Source organism: Agelaius tricolor, unplaced genomic scaffold (genome assembly GCF_023055355.1).
Source record: "Agelaius tricolor isolate 1412-34295 unplaced genomic scaffold, bAgeTri1.0.p SCAF_14, whole genome shotgun sequence".
Lineage (NCBI taxonomy): Eukaryota > Metazoa > Chordata > Aves > Passeriformes > Icteridae > Agelaius > Agelaius tricolor.
Genome location: NW_027269274.1, coordinates 7,583,352 through 7,604,414, shown reverse-complemented (window position 1 = coordinate 7,604,414; position 21,063 = coordinate 7,583,352). Strand labels below are relative to the sequence as shown.

Genomic DNA, 21,063 nt, shown 5'->3' with positions numbered 1-21,063 from the left:
AATAGGCAGAAAAATAAGCATGTCACTAGCAGTTGCCCTTTTTGAGAATATTGTTGTTGATTGAAACATTTTGAACAACATTTTGAATCAACATTATTGTTGACTGAAACCTTTTAAAAGCTGTGTATAGATAGTGAATTTTCACTTCAGAGGCTTCTGTTTTTACATATTTGTGTTTTAAATCTACATTATTTTCATCGAATGTTGTGATATTTTCTGAATAATACCACTGAAAAACAACTTTTCTGGGTTTCCTTCAGGCACCCAGGGAAAGTCAGTAGCTGTGCTGAACAAGAGATGTGATTAGAAAAAAATAATTTGTGCTGTGCTATTAGGTTTCATTTGCACAACACCCAAAAGACCAGCACATAAAAGCTGTGGTTGCTTATGTTTTCCATGGTGAATTTTATAGGATCACATCAAATAGCGTGAGTGTAGGTTTTGTGGTTTCATGGATTCTATATTCTTCCCCTGATTTCTGTGCAGGGTGCAGTAATTGCCATAAATTCTGCAGAGAATTTGTGATCAGCTGTAACAAGGGGACCCACCTTGAGTGTGTTTGCCATCAGTAAGTGTTGGTAGCAAGTCCTTAGGGGAGAACTTGTTCCTGGGCAGGAGAACAACTCTTAAAATAAATAAGCAGAATAAAAAAGTGCAGAAAAGGAACATTAGGGTCATATGGCATAAACCAGTATGAAATACGCTACAGCTGTACCTCTCCAAATATCTTTTAGATGCTGCCTTGGCCACAGTATGGTGTAAATGAAAATAGTGGAGAAGGTTTTACATATTCCAGTTGCTTCATCATGGGAACTGTGAATTTCCACAGATCCAGTTAAAGTTAGATCTGGTTATAGCGGACACCAGTTCTGTGGAAGACCATGTGTTAGGAGAAAATGTTCCAGTCCAGAGTCAAAAATCTTTCTGAAACTATGTCTTAAAATATGCACTAATCTCCAGAATAGCAGATGCTCTACACTCCAGATGCAATGTATGGGAAGAAGTCTGCATTTTTTTTGGTTGCTGCTAAAATAATGTGTATTGCATTTCAGATTGGAGACACTTTGCAGTTCAGGAAGAAGTTCCCCAGATGGAAGGATGTGAATTATTTATGCAATGTTTATCTCAGGGTTTACTTCCCATCACAACCAATTAAGGCTATTTCATTGCATTAAAACTAACGTTTTCACATTGGGGAAATCATTTATCTAAGGAAAGCTTATATATAGTATCCACTACTTAAAAGCTTGAAAGCTTCCATCAATCATATAGTCTCAAATTCATTTAAAAATGTACAAGATGGGAAAGTAAAGATATTTTCCTAGGTTAGGTCTTGCCAAAATGAATTATAATTAATTGAAATTTAAGAAGATATTATATTCATGTTTTTCTTCCGACTCAGTAGGAAGCAATGGCATTCAGTAGTCCCCTATCACCTCAATGTAGCAGTCACTGGACAAGTATCAGCCCATTTTAATCTGTATACCTAGAGCAGAGAAGAAGCCTTTGCTCCCACACAATTATCTTAAGACTTTACTTGAATAAGCAAAGATTGAGATCAAGCCTTACAGAAACAGAATATATTATGAAATAAAATTGTCTGCTTGGTCTGTAACCCTGCATTTAAAGTGGCTGTATTTGTGTGGCAGTGAAGAATTTGCTGTAATTCTTGTCTTTGTTCCTGTCCTGCTGCCAGAGTCCGTGTGAGACTTGGGCAAAGTGTACCAATAGATAACTGTGATAGCCAAGGCATTAAACTGAAAGGTCAGCTTATTATTAATTTTAGAACTGTTTTCCAGTTGAGGTACAGCCAGGACTCACCAAGGTTTCTGCAGATCAGATAAGAAGGGCTTGTGTATAGACCTGCTCCAAATGAATAAAATCAGTCTTGGGGAAGGGAAAAAGAGAGGCCATTGCTGTCACTTGACAACTTCATTTCAGTCCTTGCCCCCAATAATTAGAACTCCTAGGAAAGCCAAATTGTGGAATCTGGGGAGTTAAGGTCTGGTCAAACAAATCACAGCTTTTTTAAAAGCCTAGACAGACCAGGAGGCCAATCTGTGAAATATGCTAGCAAAATACAGACAAAAATAACCAAAATATCAGGCATAGAGCTTTATCTGGGTGTGTGATGAGTTGAAAATTACAGAAAATGCTGTGGCTAACTTTCTTGGTGGCTCTTTTTGAGGTGTGGATCAACAGTATCACAGAAGGAATGTTAAAATAGTGTTTTGGTTTTTTTTTCTTCAGGCAGGTGATATTCCTGCATAATCTCCATCTTCTCTGGGGACAGGCATTAACAGAGGTCTTTGGAAGTCATTCAAGGCTAGTTTGTGAACAGCTAAAATTTCTTAGAGTTTTGTAAGTAGACTGTAGTGCTCTGACAATCAATTAGTGCAATTTTATGCATTTTACGGAAAATAAACTTTGGTTTTCACAGCATCCTGCTGAAAACAAATCTATTGCTTCCCCAAGCTTGTGGGCATATATGTGTGCTTATTTATGTGGAAGCCCTGAATCTTTTAAAAACATTTACATGTACTATTTCTTGGTGAGATGTGACATGCATGTGATAAAGGGCATCTACAAATGGGGGAAATTTCTTTATATCATGGATTTAGTAAAATGCCCGACATTATTGCCATGGAGGCAAGTTCATCCTTATTGATGCCTTGCTGCTGTTAACATGGAAAAGAGCAAGATAATAGTGATTACAAACTCAGATCTGAATGTGGCTGTAATCAGGTTGTGATGTGGAAGGAAGGAGGAGGAAATCTCCCTAAGTTGGCTCCAGTAGTTCATGTTATGCTATACATTGGGTCTTTGTACCCCCTTCCCCCAGAAATGTTTGCATGCTTAGATAGGCCAGAGACAATCCAAGGAACTCTTGCCTCTTTGTTAAGGTTCTTTGAGCTCAAAATACTGTGCAGAAGGCATGTGGTTTGCTGGCTTCTGTGCTTGTAGCATCTTTTCAACCAGGCTTCATGTTTGTCAGGCTGATCCTGTGCAAGCACCAAGCAAGGAGGCTGCTCCAGGTGTGAGCAGTGTACACATGGGTGGCTTCAAAGTGAGCCTCCTGCAGCAAGGGCTCCCTCTCACTGACCTTTGATTTGATTTGATTCTCAGCATCCCACTTCTGAGATTCTTCCCTGCCTAGCACAGGACTGTTTTAGCTTGTTTTGTCTGTGTGAGTAGGTAAAAAAGGAGTATCTACCTGATACAATTTAGAGTATGTACCTAAACTTACTGATTGAGCTGTGTTGCTCTGCTTGTAACTCATCTGGCACTTGTCAGGTTGCACTGGTCAAATGGTTTACATTCTGAAAAGGTAATTTAATAGAGTATATGTATCCATGAATACTCCTGAATTTGTCTAGAAGATTAAATTTGGTACCACATACTTATAGATATCCTGATTTTTTTGGTCTGGAGAACATTGGTGTTATGAGGTTTTGAACCTATACAGATGGCTTCCTGAGGAATGATGTGTAGATACAGAAATCCTGGATCTGAAACTTCACAAGGGGTCCTGAATTCAGAATAATAGTCACTATATTTATTAAGGACATGGGCTTCCTTCACATCCTCTCTCACTGAACTATCACTAACTGAAGTTAGCATCAAAGGAGGGCTTCATCTGTATAAACTCACAGCAGAATACACCAGAGCTCTGTCCCAGCAGGTCTGGATGCTTCTGGCATGTAAAATTCTGAAAATTATTTTATGCACTTATTAAATCTCAGTTTTGGGATGAGAAGACAGAGGAAGTTGCTGCTTCTGTTTCTTCTTTTCTACAAAAGGGTTTAGCAGAACAGACACGTGGCTTTATTTAGTATTCAGCTCTGCTTCAATTGTCAGTGAGATACTAATGGAAATGTATCAGATACTGAACTCAGAGTGACATATATATATATGTGTGTGTGTGTGTGTGTGTTAAAATGCTGTAGGTTATTGCACACATAAAGTTATCTTGCTGTCCTTACTTTTGGAGATTTTTTTTATGTAAAGCTCCCAGTCATGGTTTAAAATTTGCCACTTCTGTATTAGTCTTTCTCTTTTTTTAATGGTAACTTTCTCTGTTGAGGAGGAAAGTACAATGGAAATTTTTGGCCAGCAAGTTTTCAAATCTTTCATCTTGTTTTCAGTCATCATTCAAAGTGGAATTAAGAAAAGGAGCATTTAATGATGCTCTGATAATAGATGATGAAACTACTTGATATTGGTGGCTACAAATTGGCTTTATTGCAGTAATTTTAACTTTTACTTTCTGTTTTAAGGAGATGGCCTCTATTGTTGATGGCTGGTTTTGAAACTATATCAAGATGTTATGCAATAGCATGAAGGTAAAAACAATCTGACATGGTTTGCTTTGGAGAGCTTATTATCTCTAAAGGCTTTGGAGCACCCCTGAGACATGAAACGATGTCAGGATGAGGAGACAATTATTTTTATGCATTTTTCTACCATGTTTCTACTCTTGACCATGAAAAGACAACCTTTTCTATGGAGCAGCATGCTGAATCACTCTATTCACAACCCTCTGGTGACCAGAGAATGCAAATTTCTTTCCTCAGACTCTTTTATTAGTGGTAAGTAATATGCAAGTGGGAGGAGTTTTAGGAAGAACATCTTAAGGGATCATTAATAAAGGCCAATGTTTTATTTGAACAAGAGGTCTGCATTTGCCTGATATTCTAGAGCTTTGTGTGTTATATAAAAGCAGGTTTGTCTGAAAACTCTCTCTGTAGTCATGCCTTGATTCACTGAAGTTTGGACTGAATACTCTTTCTATTCTCTACTTTTTGCTCAGCAATTCTTCCCTGGAATGGCAGAGGGATGTTCTGGGGGGACAGACAATTGTTCCTTACAGATTGCCAGCCTATCTGTAAGAATTTTGACATTCTCAGGAGTTCCCACTCAGCTATCCCATCCAGTTATTCTTCCTCTGATATGTTTTGCTAAGACAGCTTTCCTTGTGAGTCTTGAGTGCTAATTTTGCTCATAAGGAGTCTTTGATGATGTCTAGAACAAATTTGCATACCCTGCTTTATTAGAGCAAACAGGAGGCTACCTCCTAATTTTCTAAGGAATTCTCTTTGAAGACCAACTAACAGGTGAGAAAAAATGTCCTATTCCTCATCCACATGAAAACTAAAATGGAGTGTCAGATATTTATCACCATCTTTTTTTATGTTTCTGAGAGGTTTAATAGTGCCCAGAATAATAGCTACGTGCTGCTTAAACTGAGGCATTATTTAGCAATTGGTGCTGTCTCAAGAGGATAATTACTCAGAAGTATCTATTTGAAAATTCATCTACTGCTAGTTGTATAAATGTCTACAGTGCCTGAAGTATTTAAATACTGAGAGGCTTTATGATTAAAGTTAGCATACTACAATATTAAACAGAGTGGTGGATTTCTATTAATATTATGTGTGCTTAGATTGAAATGCTGGTATTCTCTCAGTGACTCAGGGGAATCTGCACCTACTGATAGCATTCCCACTGAGCTATCAGAAAGAAAGAGGGTACATTGTGTGACCTATAACATCCCCAGGTGCAGAAATGAGTGCTCTCAAGTTGAAAAAGGCCCAGGTTATCTGTGTGCAGATTGCTGAGTTTGGAGGGGATGTGACAGCCCCTGAAGTGTCTGCTCCCCATGCTGGGCATGATGATGAAGTGCTTTGTGAAGGAGGACAGGGAGTGTCTTCAGTATTTGATCCATACTTGTGAAACTAATGGGGTCTCTCTTTAGCTTTGCTACTTAACTGCAAAGGCACTTGAATGTGTGTCTTTGAATAGTTGATACCCCAAGTGAGCGGTTGGGTTTTGATCATATTGGTCAATGCACTCTAAAATTATTATAAAGGTCTGACACCATCATATGCAGACACACACACAAAGCAGGATCATAGAAATCTCATTTTCTAGTTTAACTGGGTTAGAAGACTCTGACTTTGCACAGAGAGTAATGAACATTAAATTAGTTATTGCCACTCAAGGAAGTGTTCCTGGAGTCTTTACAGAGAGCTGTCTGAACATGTGAGCTCAGTGCTCAGCAGCAGCAAAAAGGCAAAGAGTAAGATTCAAAAATATTAGGAAATTAGTGCATGGAAAAATCTTTACTCTGTGGTACATATGAATTGAGTGGTTCTGCCTGCCCATCCTAAAAAATGCTGGGTATGTCCAAAAAAATAGGAGGCCTTTGGTGACAAGAAAAAAAGATAAATAGTTGTTGTGACATCTTGGCTTGGAAAAGGTGACTCTGGGTACATGATTACACAGGGCTGTGAAATTTCAACAAAGTTAAATAAATGTTACTTGCTATGCTTCCCAGTGTAGCTAAGGTTCTGAGTCCAGAGAGACAGAAGGTGCACAAAGGAACCCTTTTCCAGCAGTGTATCCAAGTGCATGAATTGTGGAGCCCCTTGGGAAATGAGTTTCTAGCAGTCAGCAGTAAATACAGGTTGGAAAGAAGATTTAACAGAGCTCTGGGCACACCAGTCAGGGATGGTCCTTGTGCAGCTTCCAGGTCACAGAGGCCTCTGAGGCTTGCTGGAAGCTTCAGGAGAATAGCTAAGGGAGCAGTTGCTCTTTGTCCATGCCTTGATTTACTTTCTGTTAGTGCCTGAGACATGATACAGAGCCTGATGCATCTGTAGCTGTAATCAAGTGTTTTGGGAGGGCTCTCCAGAGCTGTACTGCTGCAGCCTGGAGTATTAGACAATATCCATGGCCACACTGCTCTGCACAAGATCTGTGTGGAGCATTCTTAAGAAACTCAGCAGAAAGAGGGCACCTTGAAATCATCTAAAATCCATCAAAATACCTTCCAAGCTGGAAATGGAGCTGGAAATTAGCAGATCAGGCTGGTGTTTTGTAAAAGATTGGTGCACACAATTGATAGATACGCTGGTGCCACCCGTAGCCCTTGGCTGGCAGGCTGTGTGATGGGAGATCTTGGGAGTGAAAGGGCCAGATGATAATGGTAAAGGGAAGGAGATGAACTGAAATACTTGAATTTTACAATCTCCTGGGATGTCAGGAGCCTATAATGCCAACCCAGCAACCACTGGGTGTTCAAGGAAGCCAGTCATGATCCTGAATGTGTTTTGAACTGCTCAGAGTAGCAGCGCTGCCAGAAGCTACCAGAGCTGCCACTGATTTCAGCAAAGTCTTAACAGCCCTTTGGTGTGAGAGATAGGGATGCTGTCTTTTCTTTCTTTCTCCCTTTCTTTCCCCCATCTCTGTTGTTCTCCTTCCTATCTCTTTCCTCCGTCTGTTCAACACAAGCCTGGCACAGGGAGCCCAGGCACACTCGCTTTCACAGCGCTGCTGTGATCCCGTGCCTGGCAAGGCAGGGAAGAGCTGTGTCCTGTGCCACCTGGCAGGAGTTACCAGGTGTTGAAGTGGCTGATAACAGCCATTTTCATTGCCTGCTTTCCACAGTAATGAAGTTGCAAGTATCAGTCGCAGAAGCTGAGTTATCTGGCTGTGCACTTCTTTTCTTTTTGCTGTTACATGTATTTTCCTGCAGAAATTAGAAATGGACTCCAGACCTAGATGTAGCCTGTCTCACCTGTTTTTCTGAAGGAGAATGTTTTTCACCACATTTAATACCATCCATAGATTGTTTTTGTAAGAAAAACCCATTTGCTTACAGAGGTGGGGATAAGGCATAGATGACTCTAGAAGACTCAGTTGTTTATATTTGAAATTCTTGATTTTTTTTGTACTGTTCTCAACTTTTCTCCTGTATCTTCAATTAGAAGTTATAAAGATGTTTAAATCATTAGTGTTGCCATGGAGCTGAGCAGCCTGGGTCTGTGCTCTGAACTCAAACCAAGTTTGACTGCTCAGCCTTACAGACAGGGTCATGTTAACACCTTAACCTACGATTCTTCATACTCTGTTTTACTGACACGAGTGAGCCAAGATGTTGGATGCTTTTTCCCCAGGAGTCACAGGCCCTGCTGCTGGAGGGCAGGCTGAGGCTCTGGGTCACTGGTGAATACTGGTATCTGAACAAGGTAGCTCAACTCTCTCAAGATCAAGCAGGTGACATTACAGCTGTTGGATTCAGGTCACATTCACCACCTTTTCTCTACAGCTAGAGAGGAGATGCATGCATTGGTTAAGTGAATGTGGAGATTATTGAGTAAACACAGGCTTTCTTATGTAGGGCTCTAATTACAAACCTGCAATATTTCTGTCATAAATTGACCTAGCAGACTTCTCTTAGTGAAGTGTTAGCATTAGCTGCTGACAGCCTTTGGAGAGTGTGTGTGTTTGACAGGGGATGCTGTGGAAGGAAACTAGAATGTTGGATTAAAGAATGAAGCTAGCCAAGGTGGAGGAGGAAAGCTGAGCAAAAACTGAAGGAGGACATGAACCCTCTTTCTTTCAGGGACAGCAGACCCTTGCAGCAATCACTGCTGCTCCTGAGGCCTTGACATGAGAGTCAGGAGGTGGTCCCTGGACCTAGTTTAGGAGAAGAAATACTGCAGAGGGAGCGTGACCTTTGGAATCTGCTGGGGCAGGATGTGTTGTGCATCTGGTGAGGTTCTTTTCCTGAAATGCCCCCAGTAACAAACACACATACTAGCGATGTTGGCTTGCTGAGCGAGGAAATTGTTATTTTCCTTACAACTGAACATTTTTGAATAATTCTCTGGCTCTGCACTCTTAGGTGACTGATTTTGATCAGGCCTGTATGGTTAGAGCACATTTGCACCATTTCTTGTTACTGTGTATTGTTGACTTTAAAATTGTCTTTGAGATACCTTTCTGGGTTTAATCTCTTTTCAATATTTGAGTGCAGCATATGCTCACCTTTTTCTAAACCTTCACTACAATATAGGAAAGTTTAAAATTTAAATTAGAGTTTTAACTTTAATTCTGTTTCTTGAGCCGTGATGCATGTTTAATAGATGATGGTATATTTGAAAGATCTGTTTGGCAAAATCTTGCTTACCAATATTGAGATTTATGCAAATAGTTTTATCTCAGATTTGTGACTCATCATACATCTTGTTATAAAAAGGTTAAATAAAAGAAATACAACTTTTACAGAACATAGGCTATAAACAGACTCTTGAATGAAACAGTGATTTCTAGGTTAATATTTGAATTTTTAACTTCAGTGCCACATTTTTAATATATTTCAGGTCCCTTGATCCAAAGCTTACTTTATATTCTGAAGGCGTGCAATTGCTGTAATCTCAAGAGAAGATAAGCATGACATCTGGTTCACACCTGTGGTTTTAGGGATAAGAGCATAGCTGCTTTATGTATTATTCAGGGCACTCTGTTGAAACTGCAAGGAATTTGACTCTTTGAGGCCCTTTGTCAAAAGGTTTTTGTGCTTGTCTAAAGTAAACATGAAATATAGAAGTCTTCTCTCAGTAGGTATTGAGTAGACTATTTATTCCAACCTGCCTGCTGCCAGGAGGGAAATCAGTTATGCAGGTTAATTATCAGATTTATGATAAAGACTTTACTGGTGCAACTCCCATATTTCAAAAGTTCCACTGAGGCATTTTGTGCTGTGACAGAACAGCACCAGGAGAGGTGAATGCACCACTAGCACATACTGGTGTGGATTTGTGTGGCAGCTGGTACCTGCCCAACCTCTGGGCAGCTTGGGGCAGCTCTCCCTGCTGTGTGATGGGAGAGGCTGCACCAGTTTGGAGTGTTCCCAGTTCCCATTTGTGTTTGCTGGTGCAATCCAAATCTGCTGCTGGTGGTGAGAGGAGTGGCATGAGCAAGAATTAAGTTGGTTGGGCACCTTTACAGCCAGAGACACCAAGAGAGTGTCTTCTGTGGAGAGAAGGCAGCAGCTGTCACACTGAGAACCAGAACTTCTCTGGTGTCCATTACACAGGTGAATTGTGTGAGTGTGAGATGCTGAGGCAGAGGAGATGCTTTCAGAAATACACAGGTGTGACCCACACTGGAAATGTGACTCTTGGACATGCAAGTCGTTGCTATGATCAAAATACAGTCGAGGGAAGGGATGAAACTGGCTCAAAGCCTGGCTGAGCAGGGACACAACTGGGCATGCCTCCCACCAGGAGTGTGTTCTGAAAGCTCTACCAAACCAAAGCCTGTGAAATTTGGACTCAAATGCCAATCTGATGGCACTGTTGTGTTCTTTGGGACTCCAAAGAAGTTCAGTGTTCTTTTTTTTTCAACATCAATGGACCTGTAAGAAATTGGAAGTGTTAAAGCTGAGAGGTTGTTTTAGTCACTTTATATAAGGTGAAGCCACAAGTGAGCAGCACATCAGAGGCACCAGGGGAGTCTCAACATGTTGTCTGCAGACAGGTAGAGCAAGGGAGGGGGTGAGAATCAGAGCTGTGTTTCTGTTTCATAGGCATGGAAGAATAACTTTGACATTTAGCAAAGGACCATTACAGAATGTTTGCAAATGGGTTTGCAGCTGTGACAGTGGTCAAGGGTTTATCTTTAAAAGGCTACACAATTTCCAGCACTTTACTTTTCTGTCAGTTTTGCTGCTTGCCTGAGTATTTTGCTTCTTGCTGTGCTGAAGTCTAGTTCTTTTTGATTTGTTAGTGTAAATCCAGAATCATGTCCTTAACACACTGGTGCCATTAAGATGGCACTTAGCTACTCTATGTGTGTGTGTGTCTGTCACTTAAGAAAAGAAGTTCACAAGTTTCTTAACACTGCACTCCAGATCTGTGCAGACTTCACTTTCTGCTTGGTAAAAGAGTAAGAGGGTAAGGGTAGAGAAACCTAGAAAATTAGAGACAGAGTACAGTGATATTACATGTAAGGTTTTCCAACACTGGAGAATTTGGGTAGGCAGCCCATGGTGGGGAAGGATTTCAATTTGAGGTATTTTCAGGAGATCCTGAGTTTTAGAAAGGATATAGTGTACTCACTCCTTGCATATTATACCCTTTTGAGAATCTTGAAGTAAAACACCCACATTAAGCAGCTGCATTGGAAAAATCCCTCATGTTCCAATGGGACAGCTGTGACAGAACCAGTGCTGTCCCTGCAGCACAGGCTGTCACACATCCCTCCAGTAATCTGCAAGTAGCTACTGAGAACAGTGCTGAGCACTCCGTTTGCTCTGCCTTTGGCATTATGATGAGGGCCTAGATAGAGGTGTATTCTGCAAAATATGAGAAAACCCATTATTATTTTTACCCTCCAAGTAAGCTCTTGTCCTGGCCTGGTTCTGCTCTAACTGTCCATCTACTTCACAGTTGATAAATAAAAATAACTCTGCCAGTGTACAGCCTGGAGGATTTCACATCCCCTCAGAGATAGGAATGGCCTTTCGCCCAGCAAAATGCTGCTGAAAACGTGCCCCATCTGCTGCATAGCTTTGAATCCAGAGTGAAACTATAAATACCTCAGAATTTGTTCTGAGGCATTTGGAAGTTCATTAAACCTCTTGGAAGACCTTGCCTTCTCCCACTGAAAAAAAAAAAAAAAAAAAGAAAGAAAAAAACCCATCATCAAGAGAAAAGACCACACACAGAGGACATGTTGAATTCCACAGTGCAAAAAGAGGAATTTGTGCTAAGACATGAGCTCTCAGAGGAATGAATACTTCTGCTAGTGCATCTTTAAAGTGAATGGGATGTGAAATTGTGTTAATCACAGATGCTGGGAAAAGTAGCCTTTTGTGGGGTTTATTCTTCAAGTGCAGCTCCTTTGTTTTTCCTGAAGAGCGCTGGAGTATTTTTGGAAGGAAATCCCAGTTCTCTCCATTCTGGCAGCACTTCTTGGTGTTTAAGAAAGTAAATGGATTCCTGAAAGATGATCTGAAGTATGGGCTATGGGCAGTTTGGATATTTTGAAGTTTAAAACTCTTCAGTAGTCATGTTTTTTCTTTTAGGGAGGCCATGGGAAGCAGATGAAGAAGATATCTAAGGCAGCCACTTTTGGGTGGAGTTCAGAGCTATTCTATTCATACAGTTAGTCCATCCAGCTTGTTTTTGGTTCTGTGTCATTTGGTGCTTAGCCACTTTCCAAATTGCCTGTTTCAGATTTTCAGCCATGACAGCACTAAGTATTGCCTGTAATTTTTCCATTTGTGCAGTTTTAGGAAGCCACATTTGCCTCAGTGTTGTGTGTTCCTGCTGTCTTACTTGGAATATGCCACCATCAGACAAAGCCACTGTGAGTGAGATTCAGAGCTACTCAATAAATACATAAAAAAGTCTCTGATAGAGGAGGTAAAGACCCGTGAAAGACACCAGGAGCCTCCCAGAGCCTGGGAAGATGCCCCTGGGTGTGTGGGTGCATCAGTTGTGTGGACTGAATTTCTGCTTAAATTAAAGGGATGTGACCCACATGGCATAGAATGGTTTGGGTTGGAAGGAACCTAAAAGATCACCTGATACCAACTCCCTGCCATGTGCAGGGACACCTTCCACTAGATCAGGTTATCCAGATCTGTCCAGGCTGGCCTTGAACACCTCAGGGATAGAGCACAAACAACTTCTCATGACACCTTCTCCTGTCTGTTATGGGCTGGTTGAAGTTGGTAGCAGTATTAAGGAGGCAATAGACTCTCTCCTTGAGGTACCTGTGTGACTCTTCCTTATTGAAATATCAAGCAAATGAACAGCAACCTCAAAGTTTTTTCCTCCAACAACGCTCCATGTGGCACTGAATTTCACATGGTTTTCAATTGTGTGTCATTCTTCCCATTAATTTCAAAATTTTCAAACTTTTTTATAAAACTTCTGCTTAAAGAAGGGATAGGCAATGACCACATGAGGAACCAAGGCCCAGAAAAGGGCAGTGATCAATGCAAGATAGCAGATACTCTCTAGTAGCCTTTGCAGTCCAAGGGCTAATAAGTTGCCACTTCTCAAGTTACCAAAAGACTTGATATTTAAGAAATATTCCTACTTTTACACAAAAAAAACCCAAAAAACCAAACCAGAATACTGAACTTTTCCTCTCTCCTTGCTTTCATGAGCTTCTTAATCTTTTCAAGAAGGAAAGAGCTTTGCATTTTCTAAGTTTTTCTTCCAGGCATGAAGGCAAGAGCCACAGTGATTTTAAAATTGCAGTGAAGGTTCTCCTGGAATCACATCACTCCAGTTCCTTGGACTTGAAGTGAAATACCATTTGTCAGGAATCCTCTGATGGAAGGGTAGAAATGAGCAATAGTGTGTGGGGGAATCTTTTAGCCTTTTTTTATTTTTACCTCCTCTCCTTGGATCTCTTCCATCCCTTGGACATGTGGTTCACATCCCTTTCACAAGCTGACTGAGCACCCTATTGCACCAGTTACCACCCACATTTCCAGAAAAAGAGCCTCCTAAATTTGTGTGTCTAACAAGATGCTGTGATATATCTGGATACACAGGTATAATTACCACAGGATGAAGACATTTTGAGCATTTTTAGGAGATGAGAAAGAAAGAAAGGTTCAAAAAAGCCTCCTGCTCATTATGCTTCAGTTCTTGCTTATGTCTCAGTATTAAAGTGTTAATGTTATAATCTCCTGTGTTTGGAAGGAGGTCAAATATGAAACAACACTTGTAACACAGAGGAAGGAGGATCAGAAACAAGAGACATTGCACTGGGAGGTAATAACCACAGCTTTATAATTCAAGGGTCTTGTGCATTGTGAAAGAGAAGACTTACTGCTGATTTTTTTTGTTGGTTTTGAATGATTTATAGCATTTCACTTGTGGTGGAGTGTTGCAATCTATGTTGTCATGGAAATTCTATTGAATTTATAGTTCCATTTATCCAAAACGATTTTCCAGACTTCATTTCATGGTGAATCATATGGCTGTTACTCGGAGTACAAAGCAATTGCAAAAAAGTTTCGCGTTATGGAAAGCATAAACACTGACACCGTTATTTTCATATTAGGGTAATACAAATGAATGCAACATGCAGCTTCTTAGCATCAAATGGGCCTTCCTTGTGTAATGACTCACTGTGTGCCCACAAGATGGATTTTCGTGTTAGGGATGGGAGCAGGCCTGAGGGGTGTTTATTTCTGGCAGCAGAAATCAGGGAATTTTTCTGTCTTGGCAAGGTTCTTCTCTCTTAACATTCAGGACTTAAGACACTGAGTGATGTAGCTGAGATCCAACAATGCATGGGAGCCCAGGGTGATCCCAGGAGCACTGGGTTTTCTCCCTGCTCGACTGAACTGTCACTGGACCACTCACAAGTTTAAATGCTGTGCAGACTTATGGGCAGAAGGTGCAACAATTACCACCCTTCAGGTTTAAAAAGACTCTTGAAATCGCTTTGTCTCAATTTATAGCATAGGTACACCTACTGCATTGTTTGGAGACAACAAAGCAAGAATTCATGCTTACTGTTAAAGATGAAAGGGAAATTTACCATGCTTCTGAGGGATATGAACGTCTAAATTGAGTTAAATTCTGGTACTTCACTTGCATGATCTTGCTCTTCCTGTGTTTCAGCTCCTTTCATTTTTTTCAGCCTAGCATTGTATTCATTATCAAGTTGCAATTACATTGGGACAAAGTCCCTGTCTGACTCTTTGTTTTGCAATTTTACCCAGCACACTTTTAGGCACTGTAGAATACCAAGTTATGACATTCAAAATACATCTCTCTACCTGCCTAACTATAGTTAAAAATTCACTGATGAATAATAGACTAGGCAGGAAAAACATGCCATTATCTGCTCCTGTTCAACTTTATCTTTTCAAAAGAATGCAATATACTCTGTGTTATTACTTCAAGCTCTGGTAGGAGAACTGGAAAACATCACGATTCACTCTTCCCCTGCCTTTCCTAAGCAGATTTTGAATATGTTATAAATGATAAGTTTCATGGATTTTTTTAAAGAGAATATAATGAGAAATCAAACATTAGATTTTATTGCCCCAGTGTACATCTCACACTCCAGTAAACACACAGACTGCAGGACAGTTATTTTGAATTTTTAGTGCTGCAGTGAAGATTACATTATGTCTGTAGAAAATTTTTATTCTAGCCAAATGGATCACATCATCCAGTTCACTGGAAATCTATGCACATATTTAAAGTAAAAGTAAGTTACATGCAAGCTTTCAATTAAGAAAAATCATGTATGATTCATAATCTTAGCAGAGAATTAATTTTTGTGCAAAAGGTTTTAAATCCAGTTGTAAAAGTGTCTGAGAATAATTTATTCTTACAATGTAAGTAGCAAAGACACTAATTAAGAATTACTATATTCACTGTTTAACTCCATCATTTGAAGCAAACATTTCAAAATTTTTGTTTCACTGCTCTGCAAAGAGTTGCAGTCTACCTGTGTTGCCTGGATGTTGTGCTCTCCTGAAAATACTCTCAGTCTCCAAAGCAGTACATAATAATCCACATCACTGCTCCCTTTCTGTTCTGCTGCCTAATTCATAAAAAAATTGGCTGGTCTATAAAACCTTTTATTTTTTAATGCTTTTTTACCATGCTTTAAATTGCACTGTAGTCCTTGGATTGCTAGAAGGAAATGAGCAGAAAGATAATTCTGGTGATCCTTTCCCTTGCACCAGAATTCCTGATTCTATTGAATATTCTGTACTCCACATCTGTGACAGCACAATGAGCCTTTGTTCATTTTTTAATCTAAAGAGAAATCTGCTGTAGGAGGTTGCACAGGGTGATAGCAGCCCAATTTAAAAGTCTCAATTATTTATTTTTAAAATACTTGGCATCTGTCTATGGAAAATGTACTTGCTTGGTTCCCAGTCTCTTAGAATTGCTTTGAACTCACTCACATCTTCTGGGATCTATCAAATGCTCATTGTGGCTTTTCTCTCATAAGTGCTGAATGAGTTTGGCCATGACAGTCTGTATTGGATGTAAACTTTCTGTCTTTGTAGTGGGGTAATGACAGCAAAGAGATGTCATGCACGGGAATGGTGATTTCTGTCTGGATGCCTGTCATGCCAAGCAGAGAAACAGAGCCTTTTATTTGTGGATGGGTGGCGAGGGGAGGCCATTCACTGGAAGCAGGCTCAGCTCTTGCAAGCCAGTGACTTTTCATAATGAGGGTTTAGTCATTCAGAGGCAATTGCACTTAATAAAATCAGAACTGGTCTCTGGTGGGCAGTATTTCTCAGTAATACACACATTTTGGACAGCCTGTCCTTACAACATCGGTGTGGTGGCAGCCCAGTTTGGCTGGCTGATGCCATCAAAATCTAAGCGCAGACGTTTTCCCAGGTCTGGGTAACACCAGATTTCTGTAGAGGCTGAAAGAACACGGTTGAAGGAAGGTGTTCCTGCAGGGATGTCCTGAGGAGGAGGCAATTTCCTGCCCCTAGGGCATGGTGGAGGGGTAGGAGCTTGGAGGCAAAGGCTCTCCAGGCTGGAGAGTCACCCACATGTTGGATGTCCAGGGTGTATTCACTTGTCTGAGTGTTGTAGGCTGGGAATAGACAGAGCTGGGAACTGTAATGGTTGGCCAGTGGATCTTCCTGGACAGCAGAGACTGAAAACATGACATGTTTTCTCAGGGTGACCGGTGATTATCTCCTGGGTTATGGCAGAGTGAGGGCTTTCTCCCTAATCCTCTGTTTTAAGGCACTTGTAACAGTCTGAAGATTTTGCCCTCAGTGATATTTTTTCAGGCTTAAATCTGTGCTGTACAGCAAATCTCTCTCAAGTTTGAAAACAATTCTTTTATAGCTTGAAGAGTGTCAAAGCATGAGGTTTTCCCATTAAAAGCAAGCTCTTGCCTTCTCCTTGCCTTGGTAAAGCTGCAGTAGTATTCGTGTTAGCTTTTTAGGATGGAGAGTGTCTTCCTGCAGGAAAAGTACCTTTGTTTCACTAGGGATGGTTTGTCTCAGCTTGGCTTTATCAAAATACTGAAAATTTCAAGTTGCTTGGACGCACATGGTTTTTATGATACCTCTTTACAAGGTAAATGCAATTGAACATCAGAGATTAAGGAAGGCCATGTAAGCCTTTCCCAGCCTTGTTAGTGGTAATGGGGCTGGATGTGAAAGCCTTGTTAAATCTCATCTGTTGTGCCATAGAGAACAGGACTCTGATGCCCTCCTGGCCCTGTGCCACGGGGAAGGCTCTGTGGAGCACAGTCAGCAGGGATGTGTGGAGCAGAGTTCTGACTGCACACAGGTACTGTCACACTACAAAGGGCATTTCAGGCTTTACTGTAGGATTCTCAGCCTTTAAATTTTGTAATTTTGTTGTGGAAACACATGCAAAAATGTGCAAAAATGCTGTTGTATGGGGCTGAAATCAGTCAGTGCCATAAATCAGGTTGGTTGTGTAAGCTTGGGTGATTCTCCATTCTGCATTTCACAAATAGCATATTATAATACGATCCAAATTTTCTTTAGCTTAAAAGCCTCTTTGTTGCATTCTGTGCTGCTGCTTTTTACATCCCAGGCAGAGACAGTAGAAGTCATTTATATGCAAAGTGCCCCATATATTGTATACACTAATTATATAATAAAGAGTAATAATGAAAATTTTCTAGCATGTTTAGGCCACTTAAGTATGCGGTGAAATTAATTTTACAGTTAACTGTCTTATTCCCACTTTGTACATAAAGAACCTTATCCCACCCATAGAAAATATTAAATTAACTATCTACTGATAAATGCATTCAATATTATGTATATTATGAATAAAAGAACAAAAATACATTGGATACATTTGCATTTTATTGTAAATTGGGGAAAACTGATGAGGCTGTATTATGGAAGAGAACAATATGTGATCACATAATTAGAAAATTGCCATAATGCTAATGCTCAGTGGTGTCCAGGTGTGGTTTTATGAGCAGCCTGAACCATGAGGCTTTGAGGGTGTAACTTTACTGTCTTTTTACCATTGTTGTTGCAGGGTATGTGTGTGTAAATTATATAATAGCAACTCCTCAGACATTGTATTCCTAAAATGTTCCTTCTAGCTGTATGAGCACATAAGGAAGTTACTGCATGACAGATGACAATAATTTTTCATACAGGACAGTTCCCCTTGACGTGATGGATGCAGAGAGAGCAGCCACGCTCTCTGGAAAAACACCAGGGAGCAGTGGTAAAATGCTCCAATGTGTATGGTAATCAAGGCAGAGTGTGGTTCTTGATTAGGCTGTGAGATTAAACTGCTTAGACGAGGGATCTGAATGAAAAACTCTTTTACCAAAGCCCTTTGCACTGGTATGCAAGAGTGCATTGTAAAAATTAATTTCCTTAAAATGCCGTGAGCAAAATTGATCCAAAATGATTTTGGCATATGCTGAACTCACTCAGTGATGCTTTTCTTCATAAACTCCTGTGAGGAATATATTGTGAAATGTTTTATGTAAGGTATAGATAATTTTAGACTTTATTTTAAAGAGGAGCAAAATGTAGTTTGTGAGTGTTTTGCCAGGTTTGGTCTGTGCTGGCTAAACTGAAGTTTAAGCAATTTTTCCTGAAACAAACTGTTTCTAATTTCTACATCAATGAATGGCTCTACCTTGCTCTGCATTTGTTCAATGCACAAGTTGTCAGAATCTGGAGGCACTGCCACCTTTGTGAGATACTGTCAGCATCTGTGTGTGTGCTATGAGTATGCTGGGAATAGGAAGGCCATAGAAGGGGAAGAAAATTGCTTTCAAATTTTATGAATCTAGTGTGAGTGCCAATTTTTTTTCATTTCTTTGTGGGCTATTTAGAGTGTGGTTTTCCTTCTGCTGAAAAAAGTACCTCTACCTCTGAATGCTCTGACCTTCATGTTGGCCTTTTCCCTGTGTGGTGATGTTTTTTTAACTCTATAATACTGGCAAAGCACCCATCCACTACAGACAGTATATACAGTCAGAAGCCTGGGGATCAGTAAATGTGAGTAGGAATGTACCTGTGCAAGATAAAAGGGTATAATCTCTCTTGGCATATATAAAATATGGGGAAATAGTGCATTTGTGAGTATAGTAGGATGTGTCGTGCAGCACTATTTTGGAAAAACCCAAACAAGCAAATCATGGCTGATAGAGATGGACTAACACTAGGAGCTTCTTTTGGAATGGAGGGGTTGAGCAACTACTGGAGAAGCAGCAGTGTGTTCAGAGAACTGGCTGAAGTGGGAGCTCAGCTACTGTGGGGAGTGGAACAAGAACCTCACTGGAAATTGAGAGCACGAGCACCCACAGGCCCTTGCCCATGGCATGTGTGTAGTGGAGTGGGATTATTTATCAGCAGAAGGCATAGAGGTAGCTGTTCTTCATCCTCTTCTATTTGTGTAACTCTAGCACTTGCTAGTTTGGGGTAATCGTTGTTCTCACCTGCTCTTACTTGGGGTTTGTGTAATTATTCATATTTATTATTCATTAAAAAATTACATCAATATATCTGGTTTTTTCTCATGCTTTTTGCAGAGTACTAACGCTTTGGAAATAAAAGTCATGAAATTTAACTGAAGACAGGGAGAAGTGTGACCTTAACTGATAGACCTGAATAACAGAGGCTCATAAAAATGCATTGCTATGGAGACAGACTTTTATCTTACAAATTACTTTAGGAGTAAAGGAATAACTCTAAACATCGAAATCCTTTTCAAAATTCTCTATGGATTTTGAGATAAATATGTTTAGCACATTTAGCAGAGCAGGAGATGAGCCTTCAATGTGCAAAGAAATGAAGAGATGCTGGCACAAAGCACAAAGTTTAACATCTGAACAGGCTGGCCATACTGTTTACCTTTGGATTTGGTATTAAAATGCATTGCACCAACTCTGTTCCCTGCTTACTGTCCCAGCAGGGCAGTCATGCTATTAATCAAGATGCTGGTTAAACAATTGTTCAGCAGAATTCCTTTATCTCAGGTTCATAACACTGGGTTTACATACAATGTGAATGCATTACATCATGTGAAAGCTGTATGAATCTGTAACACTAATGTGATTCTGTTGTTGGTTTTAATTTTTGCAGATGCAGATTTACTTCTACAATCCTGATGACTTTGACAGTTTTGGAACAGCAGTTCTAGAAAACAGGGTGGTAGGAGCCATGGCCGTGTTTTTTCAAGTAAGTTAAAACAAAGACTATATCCATAAACCAAAGTGTTCACTGAGTACTATCTAATTCATTGAATTATTTCAAGCTTAATGGATGCATCTGTTTTCTTGTTCCCACCTGTCTAAGTGAAAGATATTTCATATTGTCTATGTGTGATTTAAAATGTAAATAAGTATATTTAAAAACATAATGAAAAATTTTGCCTGGATTGTTCTGACTTTATAGCTACTCTACAGATGCAGACTGGAGAACACATTTATCATGGAACTTCCTTTGCTGCTGAAGCACATTGCTGCAGTCCCTGGAATACTAACAAACCAACACCAACTGGTTTTGTTTAGGGAAAACTTAAAATTCAAATGTAGCTTGAGAGAAAATTAATCAATACGTTTCATCAATCTTATCTGTAGCAGCTTCTTCTAAATTGTCATAGTAGCAAGTTCTTGAACAGACCAGATTTCCAAATGAGTGAATTTATACATCCACTTGTTTGAAATGCATCCTGAGAGATGCAGATCTGGGGCTGCTGGGTGAGCTCATTTGTGGTTCTGCATGCTCTGCGTGGGGCAGGGAGCACTGCTGGTGATGGGAGTGCCACCTGTGGCAGTGGCATTCACCAGTGTGAGCCCCTTGTCACCTCACATCAGAAACAGGGTCCTACCTTGAGGCTGACTTGAAGCCAGGGAGCTGGAGCCACTGCACACCACCAGGCTGTCACAGGCACAGAAGTAGCTAATGAAGATTTGAAATGTCTTGGGGTCTTGCTTTTCAGAAGAGAGGAAAGATGGGAGGGAAGAGCAAGGAAAATGCTGATCCTTTGTGAGGTTTCACACTAGTTTTTACTGAGGAAGAAAGTGATCTTGCTGTTATCTTTGTGAAGCCAGATAAAAAGGAATATGCAAGTACTCATATGTAAATACCTCCCTTTTTCTTATGATGTTAGAGTGACAAGCCTGACTCTGCTGCTCAAATTAAGTAAGGTTGTCTTTTTGCATGACACTGATTTTGATCAAATGCTTTGATAAGGAGGAAAGGACAGATCCTTGTATTGCATAAATTGCTGTAAC

At 40.2% G+C, this 21,063-nt stretch overlaps 1 protein-coding gene across 1 annotated transcript in view; it reads left to right on the top strand.

Annotated features, from left to right (window-relative positions):
- The window catches only part of PTPRG (protein tyrosine phosphatase receptor type G), a 394,955-nt gene that overhangs the window by 238,846 nt on the left and 135,046 nt on the right, over positions 1 to 21,063 (top strand). The window contains exon 5 of the mRNA XM_071439469.1: positions 19,910 to 20,005. Within this exon, the coding sequence (XP_071295570.1) occupies positions 19,910 to 20,005 (96 nt within the window). The remainder of the gene's footprint in view (positions 1 to 19,909; positions 20,006 to 21,063) is intronic.